This window comes from Petaurus breviceps, unplaced genomic scaffold (assembly GCF_028583685.1).
Source record: "Petaurus breviceps papuanus isolate PSGF00001 unplaced genomic scaffold, PetGlider_PUasm1.0 227, whole genome shotgun sequence".
Classification (NCBI taxonomy): Eukaryota; Metazoa; Chordata; class Mammalia; order Diprotodontia; family Petauridae; genus Petaurus; species Petaurus breviceps.
In genome coordinates, this window is record NW_027185896.1 from 11,550,461 (window position 1) to 11,569,617 (window position 19,157).

At 38.6% G+C, this 19,157-nt stretch overlaps 1 protein-coding gene across 4 annotated transcripts in view; it reads right to left on the reverse strand.

The window, feature by feature from the left end:
- The window catches only part of ARIH2 (ariadne RBR E3 ubiquitin protein ligase 2), a 66,222-nt gene that overhangs the window by 20,583 nt on the left and 26,482 nt on the right, over positions 1–19,157 (reverse strand). For all 4 annotated transcript variants that reach the window (XM_069095775.1, XM_069095774.1, XM_069095772.1 and 1 more), the window contains 2 exons: positions 4,088–4,155; positions 1,647–1,710 (listed from right to left, as the gene is read on the reverse strand). Coding sequence is in view for 2 of the 4 variants with exons in the window: in XM_069095772.1 (XP_068951873.1) it covers positions 1,647–1,710; positions 4,088–4,155 (132 nt within the window). In the remaining 2 variants the exon portion in view is untranslated. The remainder of the gene's footprint in view (positions 1–1,646; positions 1,711–4,087; positions 4,156–19,157) is intronic.

Here is a 19,157-nt window from a genome sequence, read left to right on the forward strand (position 1 = left end):
CATGTGATGCTCTTGTCATTTCACTAGTGTAACATACACACACACACACACACACACACAAACACCCCTTTTATATCTATATAATGTTGCTTGTTTCTTGGCATAACACAAGAAATGATGAATGTGGTTCAATGTTAGTTACTGAATTTTTTTTGTAGGACTTCTGAGTACCTCTTCCCCTCTAAGCCCCATGTAACCTGGCTTTAATTTATGTATAATACATACTTAGTAAATATCTAGGCACTGTAGAGGATACAAAAATACGCAAGAAATAGGACTTGCTCTCAGAAAGCACAAAGTCTAGTCAGGAATAGAAGACAGAAGCACAAATACCCACAATGCAAGGCAACACAGAAAAGTTCTAAAACTGGAGTGTGTTATAGGAATTAAGAGGACAAACAAAAATCACCACTGCCTGGGAGAAGGGAAAGAATCAGGGGACATTTGTTGCCTCTGATACAGACCCTGAAGTATGGTATGGCAGATTCGAATGGAAATTAAAGGAATGAAGCAATCAACCTATAAGGGACAACATAAACAAAGATACAGGGGTGGGAGAATACAAGGCAAGCCCAGGAAACAGTTAAGTGATCTGATTTGGCTGAAGCACAGGGTATATGTACATGAAGAATGAAAGTGACAGAGGAAGATAAACATTTCTCAAAGAATGGCAGTAATTTATTCTCCACTTGTATGAAAAATATTTTTGTAATGAAAGATTAAGGTCTGTATTTGAAATAGGAAATATCTTTGGCATGTCTCACTCTAAACAAAGCCCTAATTACATTAATGATATTAGGAGACTCTCCAAACATCAATATTAATGTGGAAGGAAGAGCTGTGGTCCTGAAGTAAGGAGATACAGACAGTTCTCGTTTTACATAAATTCTCATTACGCAAATTCAACTTCACGTAGAGAATTCTGAAAGAAATCCGCATTCCAAAAAATAACCCAACCCCCATGTTAACTTTACTGTACAGTACTGTGTTCTCAGTCTCTCTCCTGCTCCTACCCTTCTGCCCCTCTGCGTGGAACTCCACAGCCTTCCACCCCCTCCACAAAACAAACAAACACCCCCACAAAAACCACTCAAAACAAACAAAAAAATCTTAAAAAAACAAAAACAAAAAACAAACACCCAAGTGAAAGCAGAAGAACAGACACCAAAGAGACTGTTGCCACCACCAGATTGGGGGCTTGGCTTGAGACTTCCAGTGCTGACAGAGAACTCTGCCCGACTCCACCTACCCATGTCCAGTCCCCAAATGTCTGTCCTCATCTGTCTGCACTTGAGCAGTGAGTATCTGCCCCTGCATATCACCAGTCCTCTCCTATCTGTGTATGTGTCCAGCCCCCATATGTCTTTTCCACCTCCACACATTCTCCCTTTTGATTATGGAAAGGCCCCCACATGGCTGGCCCTAGTACCAATGAGTTCCTCCTCCTGTTCTTGCTTTTCTGTCCCAATCACCATGTCCTTGAACTGTGCGCCACCCCCCTCACCCCCAAAGCCATTCACCCCCATTCCTGCTTCCTTCCCTCCCTTCACCACATCCTTGGGCAAGTTTGCATCACATAGAAAGCGCTTTATGTAGAGGTCTGCGGAACGGTCCACTTACGTAAAGTGAGAACTGTCTGTACTCACATGTTTCGATGGACTGGGCTGAACTCGGGCCTCAACTAACAGCTGGGCAGAATTGGACTTGTGTCTAAAAGACAAAAAAATGGGATTTTTTTTAACCCTTAAGGAAAAAGAAATAGGAACCCAAATATAACCAAGTATCTTTCTCTTTAAACAAAGGAATGGTGGGCCAAAAAACCTGAATAAACTGTACTGGCACCACAGAGAAGGGACTAATATGCTTTTGCTTTTGGTTTCTAAACTATTCCTAGAACAAATTTTCCTCCCATTCCCAAACTACTATGCTTTCAATTGGTGTAACAAGTTTTGCTTCCCTATACACTAACCTATAATGAGATACTATTTGTGAAAGATTTTAAGCATTCTGAGATAAAAACCCCATAGAAAGTTAGAGTCTCTAGATTTAATATTATGAATCCGAGTAGAGGTAGAATCATCCCTAACACATATCATTTTTGCAATTTAGGTGAAAATGCCCTCTTTCAAATAGAAAACTGAGAACCATCCCCACGGAGTTACTGCTTTTATTTCCGGTTTTAGGAACTTATAACGTAAGGTCAATGTGATATGTCTATTAAAAAAAGTTAATGTGGTATCAATATACCACATTATGGTGTCCTTATCACAGGAAATGGCAAACCCAACAGTACATGCACTTGGAATACCCTCAGAAGTTTTAGACACTGTACTTTTAAGAGGGAAACTGGCTACTCAGAGTATGGGCAAGAGGGAACTGGGAATGATGGTTGTAGTGGTGCCTGGGCAGAGGGTGGGTAACTGACTCAAATCAATGCCATATGAGACAAAGTAGAAGAAAAAGACAAAGACAAATATTTGTAAGGCTGTCAAGTAGATTAAAAAACAAACTTCTTTTGCGTGCTCTGGAAGGACAGGTAAGAATCAATAAGGGACGAGGGGGCAGATTCTGTCCAAACATGGGGAAAACTTCCTAGTCAATATAAGTGGAGCTGTCCAACAGTAGGAAACGCTACCTAAGAGATGAAAGTATATGTGATTTAGGGAAGAGAAGGAACCTAAGGACATCTGATTCAGTCCCTTTTCTTTTGAGGCCCAGAAAAGCTGAATGACTTTCCCAGGAAAAGAAGTACAAAAAAGTAGATGAGGGATTTGACTCTAGGTTCTCTGATTCCAAACTGAGCGCTCTTTCTTTTGCAATAACATTTTTCTTCATCACAGGTGCTTAATGGTGACCAGAAGGTGTCCAAGATATTTTACTAACTGACTGACCTCTAAGGTCCCTTCCAAATTTAAATTCTATGATTCTAAGTGTCTTCATTTGAAAAGTTTCCAAGGGTGGCTACTTACACCTAACATTCTACAAAGAAGTGAGTAGTCAGGCAGTCAACAAGCATTTATTGAGGGCTAACTATGTGTCAGACACTATGCTAAGTGCTGAGGAAATAAAGAAAGACAAAAATATAATCCATGCCCCCAAAGAGCCCACAATGTAATGGAGACCACACACAAAAATTCTGTTCATACAAGATATATGCAGTATAAAAAGGAGGCCATCCCCCAGAAAAGTCAGCTAGCAAGATCTGAGCTGAGACTTGAGGGAAGCTGAGAAAGCTGCAAGGCAGAGGTGAGAAGGAAAGCATTAGAAGTATGTGAGCCTGTGAAAAGGAACGGAGTCAGGACACAGAGCATTATGTGCAAGGAAAAGCAATTGGCTAACACTGCTGTAAAGTAGAAGGGGAGCAGAATCAAGTGTGAGAAGCCTGGAAAGGACCAGGTTATAAAGAGCTTGAAATGTCACACAATGGGCTTTATACTGGATTCTGAAGGGAATAGGCTTGACAGAACCAAGGACCCTGTAAATAGAATATATGTCACTCGGGCTTTTTGAATGAATGTTGTGGTCAAAACAACCACTGCCTAAAAAGCACATTATAGAATCACAACTTCTATTTTGTTAAGTAACTTTATTCTTGACTGAAGGAGATAATAAATTAGGAATATTATCATTTGTGACAAGACAGCTTCCAAGTTCAAAGTATCAAGCAGGTAGTAGGGTATTAGTGGTGCTTAAAACTAGGGATAAAAGTCGTGATCATTTAAAATGTGATCAAGTATATCTTCTGAGTAGCAATTCTAAAAAGAAACACTGATGTTTCCATTTGAGATTATTGCGCTCATCTGCCATCCCTGGATCCCACGTGGACAGACACTCTGGTCACTTCCTCATAAAACAAGTCCAACATTCCTGACAGCCACAGAATGGACTCTGCTCTTAGAGGGGCACAGCTAAAAAGTAAAATGGCACTTCCAACAACAATTCCAAACCTGCCTTTTAAAATGAAACACCACTCCAACAATGATTTTCTAGATACCAAAGGAGAATGCAGTTGTTGGCAATAGCTTTGTTTTATAATTAGAAAAAACAAACTTACATTTTTCATTCATTCCTTCACCCAAACACTTACCTTTCCAGTATCTCTGAGACTTGCCAGTGGAAATTAACTAATACAAGTTTAGCCACTGAATGAGACACCTAGAAAGAAAGAAGAAAAGGAATCATACAAGGCTACATCTTTCTAAGAGTACTGAATATTCCTAGATGCATATAAATTAACTTCTTGAACACAGAAATCACATGTGCAGGAGTGGCTAGGTGGCACAGTGAATATAGCACCGGCCCTGCAGTCAGAAGGACTTGAGTTTAAATCCGGCCTCAGACACTTAATACAAAAACTAGCCCTGTGACCCTGGGCAAGTCACTTAACCCCAACTGCCCTCCAAAAAGCAAAAAAAAATAAAAAAAAAATTTTCACATGTGCAATGTGGACAATATGGAAATGTGGACAATGTCACAGCTCTGTCAACAGCAGAGGAGGAAGAGAGGGTGTGGTCAAGGGGCAAAGAATCAAGACCTAGATTTTTATCTTCAACTAAATTAAGCAACTCTTTATTAAGAGCCTACTGTACACAAGGCTAGATACTTGGTTCTGTTACTAATTCTGAATGTGAACAAGTCACTTTCCTTCTCTGGCCTTCCTTGTTCTGTAAAAATTTGTGATCTGATTAGATGACCTCCTTTTAAATAACAGTCTATGAAGTCTGAAGCAATCTCTCTTAAAACCTATCCATCACTTTGGGTAACTTTCAAAGGTTTTATTAAAAATAATAACCAGAAAAGAAAAATAAACATACAAAATTAAGGTGAGGGAAAATCTTACATAAAATCTTCAGCACCTTGACCAAATGATATAACCAAACAAAAAAGTTGTGCTTACTTTATGTCCATCTCCAAGAACATGGATTCCTGTTACCTTTGTTTAAATACGTACAAAAATTTATCATTTTAGTTCTGCTGATCTTGCTTTTGCATTACTTCATATAGGCCTCTATTTCCTTGCATTTTTTATATGTACAGTATTTTTGGCTATTTTTTTAAACAGCTAACATTTAATTAGCACTTTAAGGTTTGCAAAGTACTTAACAAAGATTATGTCATTTCATCCCCACAACTCCTCTGGGATGTAGTGCAATTAAGAATATCAGATGGTGGGAGGCTGAGTGACTTGCCCAGGACTATATAGCCATTAAGTATCTGAGGCTGCACTTGAACTCAGGTCTTGCTGACTCCATGCCCAATACCATATGCACTGAACTGCCTAGGTTTTTTTGAGACAGGATGTCATAACTGAGAACTGACCTTGAAGCCATCCATCACCCCTGCTGAATGACACTGGGCAAAAAAGATATTCCAGGCAACTCTCTAAAAGGTTTAAATTTCAGAGAAGGGGCCAACTTGCACTGATGGAGTTTCCTGATCAATGAAATCATAGGTCCAATCTCTACTCCCATTAATACTAATATATTTCATTACATTAATACACCATGATTTATTTGGTCACTCTCTAGCTATATTGGATGTTTCAGTGTGAACTTCTTTTTTTTTCTGCCTTTTGGAGGGCAGTCAGGGTTAAGTAACTTGCCCAAGGTTACACAGCTAGTTTTTGTGTGTATGTGTGGGTGCTAAGTGTCTGAGGCTGGAACCGAACTCAGGTCCTCCCGACTGGGGTGCTTTACTCACTAAGCCACCTAGCCGCCCCTTGTGAACAACTTCTGATGTGATATAATCTGATTCACAGATACCAAAATGGATGATTATCATACAATAATAGACTTACTCACAGGACCTCAGAATTTGGGATTTCAAAAAACTCTCCAGTTCATTTTACAGATCAGGAAACTTGCCTTCATAAGAACGCAGTATGGGGGCAGCCAGGTAGCACAGAGTAAGAGCACTGCCTCCAGTGTCAGGATGACCTGGAGATTGAATACCAGGCTCAGACACTTAGCACCCACCCTGTGAAACACCTGGCTGTGTAACCTTGAGCAAGTTATTTAACCCCAATTGCTTAGGGGTGGCCAGGTGGCTCAGCGAGTAAGAGCACCGGCTCCAGTGTAGGGATGACCTGGGGATCAAATCTGGGCTCAGATACTTAGCACCACACCCAGAAATAACTGGCCATGTAACCTTGAGCAAGTTACTTAACCCTGATTGCTTAAAAAAAAAAAAAGTGGGAAGATTTTTTTATTTTGTTTTTCCAAATGCTTTTTTAACTTCTGATTTACATCATTAGTTTCCGCCAGATTTTGAGTTACAAAATTTCTCCCCATTTTTCCCCTACCCATCGCCCCAAAATAGCAGTACCACAGGATATCCCCTCCTCCAATCTGCTCTCTCCCATATTTTCTCCCATACCCCTTTCAACTTTTCCAGTGGATCTCTATGCCTATATATCTTTTTTCCCAATTACATGTAAAATAGTATTAATAATAGTATATACACATATACATATATATACACACACACACACACATATATATATATATATACACACACACACATATATATATATATATATTTGATTTTAAAACTTTCAATTCCAGATTCATTCCCTTCCTTCCTTGTCTTCCACCCTTACTGGGAAGATAAGCAGTTCAGTATAGGTTATACATGTGTGGCTAATGCAAAACAATAACATAGTAGATATATTGTAAAAGACTGACTATATTTCACTCCCTCCTATCCCACCTCCCACTTGTTCTATTCTCTACTTTGATCCTGTCCCTTTTCAAAAGTGGGTTCTTCCAACTTCCCTCCCCCCAGCCTGCCCTTCCTTCTATCATCTTCCCTCTCATCTCCTTCCCCCCCCCTACTCTCCTGGAGGGTGAGATACCCTATTTACTGTGTATTTCATTCCCTCCTCAATCCAAATTCAATGGGAATAAGGTTGACCCATTCCCTTTTGCCTTCCTATTCTTCCCCTCCATTGTAACCATTTTCCCTTGCCTCTTCTGTATGAGATAATTTACCCCAATCTGTCTCTCCCCATCTCCTCTCATTATATTCCTCTCTCACCTCTTAATTTCACCTTTTAAGTATCATCCCTTCCTGTTAAATTGGTCCTGTGCCCTCTATCTATGTATACCTGTAAACACACATTCACATATGTATTCATATGCCCATATACCCTCATATATTGACATATATATATTTCTATTCCCTTCAACTACTGAGAAAAATTTCAAAAGTTACAATTATTGTTTTTCCATGTAGGAATGTTAATAGTTCAACTTTGATAAGTTCCTTATGATTTCTTTTCCCTGTTTACCTTCTCATGCTTCTCCTGCTTCTTGTATCTGAATGTCAAATTTTCTATTCAACTCTGGTTTTTTCAGCAAGAATGCTTGAAAGTCCTCTATTTTACTGAATGACCATATTTTCCCCTGAAACATGATACTCAGTTTTGCTGGGTAGGTGACTCTTGGGAAGATTTATTTTTAACTGATAAAATGAAGCGAGTGGAAACAAGAAAACACTATACACAGTAACAACACCACTGCATGATGATTGACTGGGAATGATTTAGTTATTCTCAGCATTGCAATGATCCAAGACAATTCCAAAGGACTTATAAAAAGAAAAGGTTATCCACTTCCAGAGAAAGAACTAAAGGAACAGAATGAAGATCGAAGCATAATTTTTTATCTTTATTTTTGATAATGTAACTAATATGTAAGTATGTTTTGAATAACTGTATATGTGTAATCTTTATAAAACTGCTTGCCTTCTCAGTGAGAATGGAGGACGGAGGGAATTTGGAGCTCAAAATTAAAAAAAAAAAAACGTTAAAAATTTTTTTGTTAAAATTTTTGTTAAAATGTAATTTAAAAAAATCAAAATATCTTTGAAAAATCGGGAAAAAAAAGATTGCTCACTTCTTAGAGAGACAAAGTAGTGGCTAAGAAAGTAACTTCAATGAATTGTACAGCTTAGAAGGATACTAATTAGGAATCTGGGTGCTTTGTTTATGTAATATAAAATACAATTCATTTACAATTAAGCAATAGGTACGAAAATGGAAGACAAAGTTTTCACAAGCACTCCTTGAGTTGATACTTAGTTTGTGAGAAAAGTACTTTAAAAGCCTTAAGTTAAATTGTTAAAGTCAGTTACTATTACTTTTTTACATACTTACAGAAAACATGATAGCAGAATGAAGATCTGAACACAGGTCCTGTATCCCTGAATCCATACTGTTCTATCAAACAACAATTCTTCACTACACTTTGTTGCTAGGGGGTAGTTTGTGAATCAATTACTTACTTTTACACTATTGACATGTATGTCTCCCCTTAATGTATGTATATTACTGCTCTTACTTTTTGACCCAGAGGTCCCCACTGCTGGACACATAACCCCAAAAAGTTAAAGACAATTAGGTCTCACATTTTAAAAAATATTAAAAGTAACACTTTTTTGTAGTAGTAAAAATTTGGGGGAGAAGACAGAGGGAGATATATTTGGGAATTGTTAAAGAAGCTGTGGTATGAGAATTTAATGGAATATCACTGTACCCTAAGAAATGACAAATAGAAGAAACTCAGAGAAACATGGGAAGACTTGTATGAACAAATACACATAAAAGAGAACAGACCCTGCAGAATGATGTACATAATGACCACAATAATACAAGCAAAAATGACACTAAGATAAGTTTCAGCAACCAATTTTGGTCCCAAAGAACAGATGATAAAATACATTTTGCTCTTAGTGCCAGCACCAGAATCTGAGAGGGTTTCCGCCCTCCCAAATACATCTTAGGAAAAGGAGACAAAGCCAGGACTTCACTGGTTCCAACCTGACACAGCCTCTTGGGGGACTCCAGCTGTATTGAGGCAACTTCCGGGTTACTTAAAGCTTAGGACTCCACAGGGTTGGTACTCCTAAGGCATAGTGGGAGAGAGTCACTACACTCTGCCCTGCTGACCAGACATATCTCCTATGGAAACAAGAGAGGTTTGGAAGCATATACTTGTTTAAAAAAAAAAAAAAACAGGGGGGCGGAGTCAAGATGGCAGAGTAGAAGCAGGACCTCCCCAAAGCTCCCGCTTCCACCTTCCCCAATCCATGTAAAAAGGGGACTCTAAACAAATTTTGGAGCTGGAGAACCCACAAAATGACACAGAGAAGCTAACCTCCTGCTGAGGACAGCCCAGCAGGCCCGCAGGAATGCAGCCCTCTGAGAGCTGAGCCCAGCCCCAGGCCTAGGCTTTAGCCCCAGGGCAGATCTGACCAGCTGCTAGCCAGAGGGACTCCAGATCAGCAGCAGCTGTGGCCATTTCCAGATTTATCAACACATAGATGTGAAGGACAAAGTGGAAGGTCAGTGCAGTCTGGACTTTGGGACCCAGTAAGTGGGAGTGCATGGCTTCTTAGAAGCTGCTGAGACCCAGCACAGCCAGCCAGCGTCACGTGGCAGCTGCAGCTCCTGGCCTGCAGAGTGTAGGGGTACCAAGCACCAGTCTGAGGGGTAATCGCTCTTGCTTTAACCTGCTTGGATCTGGATTGCAGTCTAGGGTGGAGGGCCTGGGGTGTGTGTCCATCATGCCAGATCGTGTGGAGACATCAGAGAGGGCACCCATCTAATACCTCAGGCAGCTGAGAAAACCCCAGCACTTGGGACGAAAGCTCCCCTGTCTGGTGGCAGAGTCCTACTGTGGCAAAAAGCCCAAAAGTCAAATCATTGAGTGGCAAAATGAGCAGGCAAAGGAAACAAAGCAGACAGAAGATTCCAACATTACACTCCTATTTTGGGGATAAGAAGGAGCAAGGCATGGAACAGGAGGAAATCAGTGAAGTCAGAACTCCTGCACCAAAAGCTTCAAAGGAAAATACAAGCTGGTTACAGGCCATAGAGGACCTTAAGAAGCAGATAAGAGAAGTGGAGGAAAAATTGGGAAGAGAAATGATAACAATGCAAGAAAATTATGAAATGAGAGTCAACAGCCTGACTGAAGAAAATAATACCTTAAAAAACAGACTGACTCAAATGGCAAAGGAGGCTCAGAAAGGCAATGAGGAGAAGAATGCCTTAAAAAGTCGAATTTGCCAGATGGAAAAAGAATCTCAAAAGCTCACTGAGGAGAATCATTGCTTCAGAATTAGATTGGAGCAAATGGAAGCTAATGACTTTATGAGAAATCAAGATGCTGTTAAACAGATCCAAACAAATGAAAGAATAGAAGGCAATGTGAAATATCTCATGGGAAAAACCACTGACCTGGAAAATAGATCCAGGAGAGATAATTTAAAAATTATTGGACTGCCTGAGAGCCATGACCAAAGTAAGAGCCTGGACAGCATCCTCCAGGAAGTTCTCAAAGAAAACTGCCCTGATGTTTTAGAACCAGAGGGCAAAATAGAGGTTGAAAGAATCCACCGATCACCTCCTGAAAAAGATCCCAAAAAGAAAACTCCTAGGAATATTATAGCCAGGTTCCAGAATTCCCAGATTAAGGAGAGAATATTACAAGCAGCCAGGAAGAAACAATTTGAATATTGTGGAAACACAATCAGGATAACCCAGGATCTGGCAGCTTCTACACTGAGGGATCGAAGGGCCTGGAATGTGATATTCCAGAGGTCAAGGGAGCTGGGATTAAAACCAAGAGTCACCTACCCAGCAAAACTGAGTATCCTGTTTCAGGGGAAAATATGGTCATTCAGTGGAATACAGGACTTTCAAGCATTCTTGCTGAAAAAACCAGAGTTGAATAGAAAATTTGACATTCAGATAGAAGAAGCAAGAGAAGCATGATAAGGTAAACAGGGAAAAGAAATCATAAGGAACTTATCAAAGTTGAACTATTTTTTTTTTTTAAGCAATTGGGGTTGAGTGGCTTGCTCAGGGTTGCACGACCGGTTGTTGTTTCTGGGTGTGGTGCTGGGTGTCTGGGCCCGGATTTGATCCGGGTCATCCTCGCACTGAGGCCGGTGCTCTTGCTTGCTGAGCCACTTGGCCAAAGTTGAACTATTAATATTCCTACATGGAAAAACAATAATTGTAACTTATGAAACTTTTCTCAGTAGTTGAAGGGATTAGAAATATATATTATATATATATGTCTTTATATGAGGGTATGCAGGCATATGAATACATATGTGAATGTGTGTATATATGTTTACAGGTATACATAGATAGAGGGCATGGGACCAATTTAACAGGAAGGGATGATACTTAAAAGGTGAAATTAAGAGGTGAGTGGGATATAATGAGAGGAGATGGGGAGAGACAAAGTGGGGCAACTATCTCATACAGAAAAGGCAAGGGAAAATGGTTACAATGGAGGGGAAGAATAGGAAGGCAAAAGGGAATGGGGTCAACCTTATTCCTATTGAATCTGGCTTGAGGAGGGAGGGAAATACACACTAAATAGGGTATCTCACCCTCCAGGAGAATGGGGCGGGAGGGGATGTGAGGGGGGATGATGGAAGGGAGGGCAGGCTGGGGGGGAGGGAAGTTGGAGCCACCCACTGTTGAAAAGGGACAGGATCAAAGTAGAGAATAGAACAAGTGGGGTGTGGGATAGGAGGGAGGGAAATATAGTCAGTCTTTTACAATATATCTGCTATGTTATTGTTTTGCATTAGCCACACATGTACAACCTATACTGAACTGCTTATCTTCCCAGTAAGGGTGGGTGATAAGGGAGGAAGGGAATGAATCTGGAATTCAAAGTTTTAAAATCAAATGTTTAAATATATATATATACTATTATCAATATTGTTTTACATGTAATTGGGAAATATAGAGATCCACCATGCCCTACTGGAAAAGTTGAAACGGGTATGGGAGAAAATATGGGAGAGAGCAGATCAGGGGTGGGGATATCCTGTGGGACTGCTGTTTTGGGGGGATGGGTGGGGGAAAAACGGGGAGAAAATTTGTAACTCAAAATCTGGCAGAAACGAACGATGTGAGAAGTTAATAAAGCATTTAAAAAAAAAAGAAATCAGTTCTTCTGTTTATAGTCTTAATGTTATACCAATCAAACTATTACAGGGATACTCTATAGAACTTGATGAAATTAATTTGGAGGAATGAAAGACCTATACCAGAAGTTTCCAAAATTATGTGGCCTAGCACCCCTTTTCAAAAACAAAAAAAATTACTCACCCCCCCCCGAAATCTATTTTCTTTAACACTTTAATGGTTTTTTTGAAATTTGAAAAAAAAATCCTCCTAAATGGGCTTCCCTTTGACCTCATATAGAAGAGGCAAGGGAAATGGTCACAATGGAGAGGAAGAATAGGAAGGCAAAAGGGCATTTAATGGGTCAACCTTATTCCCATTGAATTTGTCTTGAGGATGGAATGAAATACACACTAAATAGGGTATCTCACCCTCCAGGAGAGTAGGGGGCAGGGGAAGGGGAGGAGAGGGGGGATGATGGAAGGGAGGGCAAGCTGGGGGGGAGGGAAGTTGGAAGCACCTTTTAAAAGCATCATTTAAAAAAAAGTATTTTTAAATGATATCATAAATTTAATTTATTGTAAATTTATGGTTTTTTTCTCAGCACTGAAATTTTGATGACACAATATTGCATCATGTAACTATATAGTATCATACTATAAACAAGGCACAGTCTTGCTGGACTTCCCAACAACACACAACAGGCTTGCCTGGCAACACTTTCTTGTTAAGACCCGTCAGCTTATTAAGACCTGTCAGTGAATTGACCACTGATCAGTTATAACTTGCATTATGTGTGTTTATTTGAAAAATAATGTAATCACTATGACTTTAACTCTGTTACACAATAGATGGAACATGTATGAATGGTTTTTTAAAGTTCTCTTCTTTATGCTTCCACCATCCCCTTATTTTTATTCAACGCCCCCCCCCCCAACTGTACCAAAGGCTACTAATGCCCCCCTGGATTGGTACAGTGCCCCCCACCAAGGGGTGGGATTGCCCACTTTAGGAACCTCTAGGAACAGTTCCTAGGTCCTAGACTATCAAGGGTAATAATGATAAGAGTTAGACATGAAGGGGTATTACAGATCTCAAACTATATTATAAATAAGCAGTCATCAAAACTATTTGGTACTGGTTAAAAAATAGAAAAGCAATTCAATATAACAGATTAGACAAGGAAGAATCAGAAATAACAGAACTCAACCAACAAGAATTTGATAAACCTGAAGAATAAATAAGTTATAATAGGAAAGAATTACCTATTTGATAAAGACCTCTGGGAAAACTAGAAAACAGCCTAGCAGAAATTAAGCTTATACCAACAACTTATACCATACTCCACAATAAATTCAAAATGAATACATATCTTAAATATTAAAAATCATCCCATTAGGTTCATGATCTAGGTATAAAGGTTGATACTGTAAGCAGTCTGCTAAAACAAGGAATAGTTTACCCATCAGACTTGTGGAGAGGGAATGACTTTATGATGAAACAGGAATTAGAGAACATTATAAAATGTAAAATGGCTATTTTGACTACATGAAATTGAAAAGTTTCTGTACAAATAAAGCCAACGTAACCAAGATTAAGAGAGGTAGGAAATTGCGAAAGAATCTTTACAACCTATGTCTCTGACAAAGGACTCATCTCTAAAATATACAGAGAATTGAGTCAAATTTATAAGAATACAAGTCATTCCCCAATTGATAAATGGTCAAAGGATATGAACAGGCAGTTTTCAGAGAAAGAAATTAAAGCTATCTATAAGCACATGAAGAAATGCTCTAATTCACTATTAATTAGAGAAATGCAAATCAAAACAACTCTGAGGTACCACATCTCACCAGTCAGATTGGCTAAGATGACAAAACAGGAAAATGACAAATGCTGGAGAGGATGTGGGCAAACTGGAACACTAATGCATTGTTGGTGGAGTTGTGAACTGATCCAGCCTTTCTGGAGAGCAATCTGGAATTATGCCCAAAGGGCTATAAATACTTTCATACCCTTTGATCCAGCAATACCACTCCTAGGGTTATATTCCAAAGAGATCATAGAAATGGGAGAAAGACCCATATGTACAAAAATGTTTATAGCAGCTCTTTTTGTTGTGGCAAAGAATTGGAAATTAAGGGGGTGCCCATCAATTGGGGAATGGCTGAACAAGTTGTGGTATATGCATGTTATGGAATACTATTGCGCTATAAGAAACGGGGAGCAGGCGGTCTTCATATTTACCTGGAGAGGCTTAAAAGAACTGATGCTGAGTGAGAAGAGTAGAACCAGGAGGAATTTGTACAGACACAACGTATGTGTGATGACCAACTTTGATAGACTGGACTCTTCTCAACAATGCAGGGATATAAGTCAATCCCAAAAGACATATGATGGAGAGAAAAACGTGCATCCAGAGAAAGAACTAGAAAGAACTAAATTTATATCCAGGTGGAAGCAAAATACCTGATCTTTTTCGTTCTCTTATTTGATTTTATGTCCTCTTTACCATTTTTAATTCCAGCTGGTACAATCCATCCTTATAACCTGACCATTGTATAATGTGATAGTATTTACAGATCCTATACTTGATTATAAGCCGCCATGGGGAGGAGAGGGAGGGGGACAAAATGTGAAATTCAAGGAATTGTGGAATTGAATCCTGTAAACTAAAAGGAAACAAACAAATTAATAAATTAAAGTAAAAAAAAAATCATCCCATTGAAAATTAGAAGAGAAACATCACATACAAACCTTTCACAGCAATGGGTAGATGTACTCTTAAACAAAGAAGGGACGAATGCAATTAGAAATTATTAAATAGGTTATTGGTTGCTTTGACTACAAAAAACAGAAAAGCTTATGTAAACATAAAATGCATCTAGGCCACAAAAAGCAGCAGTTGAATTAAAAAAAAATCACTGTATCAAATTTCTATCATAAGGGTTTGATATCTAACACATGTATCTAAATGACAGGTACAGATAAGACCAAAAGCCATTCTCTAATGGATAAGTAATCAAATGATATGAACAATTCTATTTCCCTATAACTAAAAAAAAAAAAAATTTGTGGTTCAGTTGTTTCAATCATGACTCCATTTGGGGTTTTCTTGATAAAAATACTGGAGTAATTTGTCATTTCTTCTCCAGACATTTTACAGACTAGGAAACAGAGGCAAACATGTTTAGGAGGATAATCAGGATGGCAAGGGGATTTAAAGTCATGCCATCCAAGGCCTGCTTGAAGAGCTGGAGATTTTTATTTGGAGAAATGAACAACAGAATTAACGTGAGCAGTTTTCATATCCGAGGGATTTTAGTTAAAGAGAAATTAGGTTTTTTTTTTCTCTTTGGCCTTTGAGAGAAGAAAAGAAGCAAGAAGTGAGACTCCCAAAGAGGCAGATTTTGGCTCGATGTAATACTGGAGCTGTCTAGAAGTGGAATATGCTGCTTCGGGAAGGTAGTGAAGTCAATATCAATAAAGGCCTTTCATGACCACTTATCAAGAACGTTTCAGAAGGGACTCATGCTTATGGTTCAGGTTAGACTAGATGACACTTAAAAGTCTTTTCCAACTTTAGGATTCTGTGTTAAGTGTTAAGACATGCATTAAGATCACTCAAAACAAAGCTTCAAAAATTTTAATTATCAGATATATCTGCAGAGATTCAAATAGACAGGTCAAAGGGAAGCCCATTATCTCAAGTACCACTTAAAGCCACCTTAGGAAAGGATGAGATTCAAGCAGACTGGCCAAAGAAATATCAAAACAGGGGCCCCTCAGCTCCTTCCCCCTGGACTAGAGGCCTAGATAAGGAGCAATCTCTGAAACTGATTATGTGATTACCTCCTCTCCCTTCACACAGTGGCTTTTCCATTATAAAAATTCCTAGTCTCTCCGCTTAGGAGCACCTTCCTTAATCAGGGGTTCTCCCTTCTCTTTGGGGGGAGAGGGGAGAAGATGCCTTAAGGTGGGGTCTCCCTTGAGCTGTTTGATGTGTTTTACCCTCAATAATTAATTTTACTTGATTTGGAGGCTGCCAGAGCGAATTCTTTCAGAACAACCTTGGACCCCAACAGTTCGCAGTGCACTGAACCTCATCGTATCTACTTAATGTTTAAATCTGACAAGAGACTTACGTGATCTTTATATTAACTTTGGCACACCAGAAAATATATCCTAAAATATGCCCTATATGCTGAACACTAACACCAGTCCCATTATAAAACTGCTACTACTAAGACTGATGAGGTTTATTTTAGCTCTAGAGCTAACAAATCTCCACCTAGAAAAAATATTATTTACAATACATATTATTCACAAACTTAATGACTGGATTTGAAATAGAGTCACTTAAAATCAGAGGCTGAAATTCAAGTTGGAAGAGTATAAGTCAGAGGATATAAAAATGATGTTTGCTGAACTTGAATCTCATAGCAAAAGCATGCAGTGTTGAATTATTCCTAAGAAGTCAAATACACAGTTGTTTTTTTTCCTTCTACAGGTCAAATCCTGGAGTACTATGGCTCATAATAAGGCAGGACAGGTAAAGAAAATGAGGAAGGACTGAAAGAGAATCTTGTACCAATACCTAGCTTAGCAACATACTTAAGGGAAAATCAGGCAGGAGTTGATTCCTGTTTTTCTAGGAAAGAATCGTGTTTATGCCATCGGAAGCTTTGAAAAGCAACTCAATTTCAGCCATCACATTTACCTAAAAATCTCAACATACCCATAGTCCAGGGATAGTAAGTCCCTCTTGAGATAAGAAGAATCTAAAACAGAAGGAAAGGGAACTTTTGCCTAATTCTGCATTCTTGTAAAGTTTTTTATAAGAATGGTGACTTTTATGATGAAATCTTAACAATGAAGTTTATTAAAAGCAAGGCTAGGAAAATGCATCTATGGTGAGCAGTTGTTCAATGTAAAGAAACTTTTGTTATAGCAATATACCTCAAAGTATTTCACAGTAATGCTGCAAGCAAAAAAAAATATGCTTATTCATGCTGGTTTTTTTAAATTTCTACTTCTCAAAATACTCAGGAATTACATACATATTCAGTTTATGATAACCATGTAGAATTCTGAGACTCAAAAAGCCAGTTCTCATGCAAGAGATGGCTGGGATGAGGATCTGACTCCATGATTCTCTTTCTCTTCTCAGTGTATAAAATTAGCCCTCTATCTTGAACCTGTTTTTTTCCTTTTCTAAATATTTGCCAACCTACCGTACTGCCAAACACCAAACCCCTAGGCAGATGGAAATTGATTTCAACATCTTACTTGAGTATTTGCAACTAATTAAGACATAATGCCTACACAAAGTTCAGCAGTCAAGAACACGGGATTTAAAAGTCAATTTTTTCTACTACAGTAAAGAGAAAGAAAGATTTTTAAGAATCTCAGAAGTCTAGAAAATGAATATTCCTAAATCTTTAATGCAGTTCAACCAGCATTTAAAGGCCTATTATATATAAAGATCCTGCTGCCAGGTCCCTGCCCTTGAGGAGCTTACATTCTAATGGAAACATAAACTATACAGGGAGAAAAATAACTACAAAATACATACACAAAGCAGTAACATATAACTTAAAGAGAGAATATGAGCACAAACAATTATGATCAGGAAGGACAAAATGTCAGCTGTATTTCTGGGTTCACATAATTCTGAATCTCAGAGAATGAGCATGACAATGCCTTCTCTGACCTATAGGAAAAAAAATTTTCAAACTTTATTTGTCTGTAGTCTATTATAAAGCATCATCTTTGTCTACCAATTTAAAGCCTTAGTGAAGAAGCAGCAAACCAAGAATCAAAAGCATAGAGTTCTATTTCTGGCTCTATTTCAACATGCTTCGTGACTTCACACAAGATGTATTAATTTTTTCTCCCCTTGTGGGGCAGAACCAGGCAGTGGATATATTTAAAACTCTTATGTTCTTAGGATAAAAAGTACCAGGCAAAATACCAGTAATTAAAGATGAAGTCACTGCATGTAAAGGAACTATCTTTATACCACTGAATCAGATGGTCTAGCTATGTATTTTATTCATTAAGTTCAATGTGCAACATCTCCCCATACCTTACTCCCCCACATATATACATAAAATCCCTATGTAGTTCTTTCCCAAATCAGTATGTCCAGACCTGTTCTCATTTGCATCCTTCTTCATCATCAGACATGTTCTGGCTTGTAATAAAGTTTTATAGCAAAGACTTTTGTCTTCCAATTCTTTCATCTCACCAACAGTGCCTAGCATTCTACTTTACATGGAATAGCTCAAAAGATGTGTGTTGGACTATTACAATAATAAAGGTGCTTCTGGGCTGGGCCTATCATGAACCTCGACAGAGTATGGTATTCAAATCATTCTTCTGTGAGTGAATCCACAATTAAGTAGTGACTGTGAAAGCCATGAAATCTCTGGACAAGTTATGACTTTCATTCAGAGCAGAGTGAAGGATGTCATCTTCAAGCATTTCCTTTAAGTCCTTTAGGGTGCCCTGATTAAGTGAGAGGGCTTTAAACTTGAAAAAGATCATGGAGCTACTTTTTGTGAATAATTCAAAACTGCCATATGAAAGCAATGTGAAAAGGCTGTATTTTCCCAAAAAGTTTGATGAAATCACAAACTCTATCTCCATAACCATGGAAGACACTGATAGGAATTTTAAATTCTTAGTGAGTCAATGAGGCCATTTAATAACTAAATATATCCCATTTTAGAGTCCAACTGATAAATGTGAAAAAGTATCACCAAATACATTCTGTTACTGTACAAACATATTTAACCAAACATATGTAAAAAGATAGCTTGTTCTATACCTACATTAGCCAAGAAAAGTCACCTTCCTTAAAGATATTAAACATGTTAGTGCAAATCATCTACAATTTGAACTAGTTACAGAATCATGAATTCCAAATCATTCTCTTTCCCAGGGCCTAGTACAGAGTTTTACATATGGCCAACTGCTTAATATTCGCTAAACTAAACTGAATTCTTCTCAGGTGAAAAGTAGATCCTCTAGTGATGGGAATGAGATCTGAACTCCTAAAAGGAAAACACCAAGTCTTTGAAAGCACCCCAGTCCCTGAATTTTCCCAGTTTGATAGTGCCTCTGCCCAAGGCATCTGGTCCATCCCAGTACACCTTGATTACTTAAATTAGCTTACTTGATACTCCTTACTTTCTCAATTACCACAGGACCACCCCAGGCT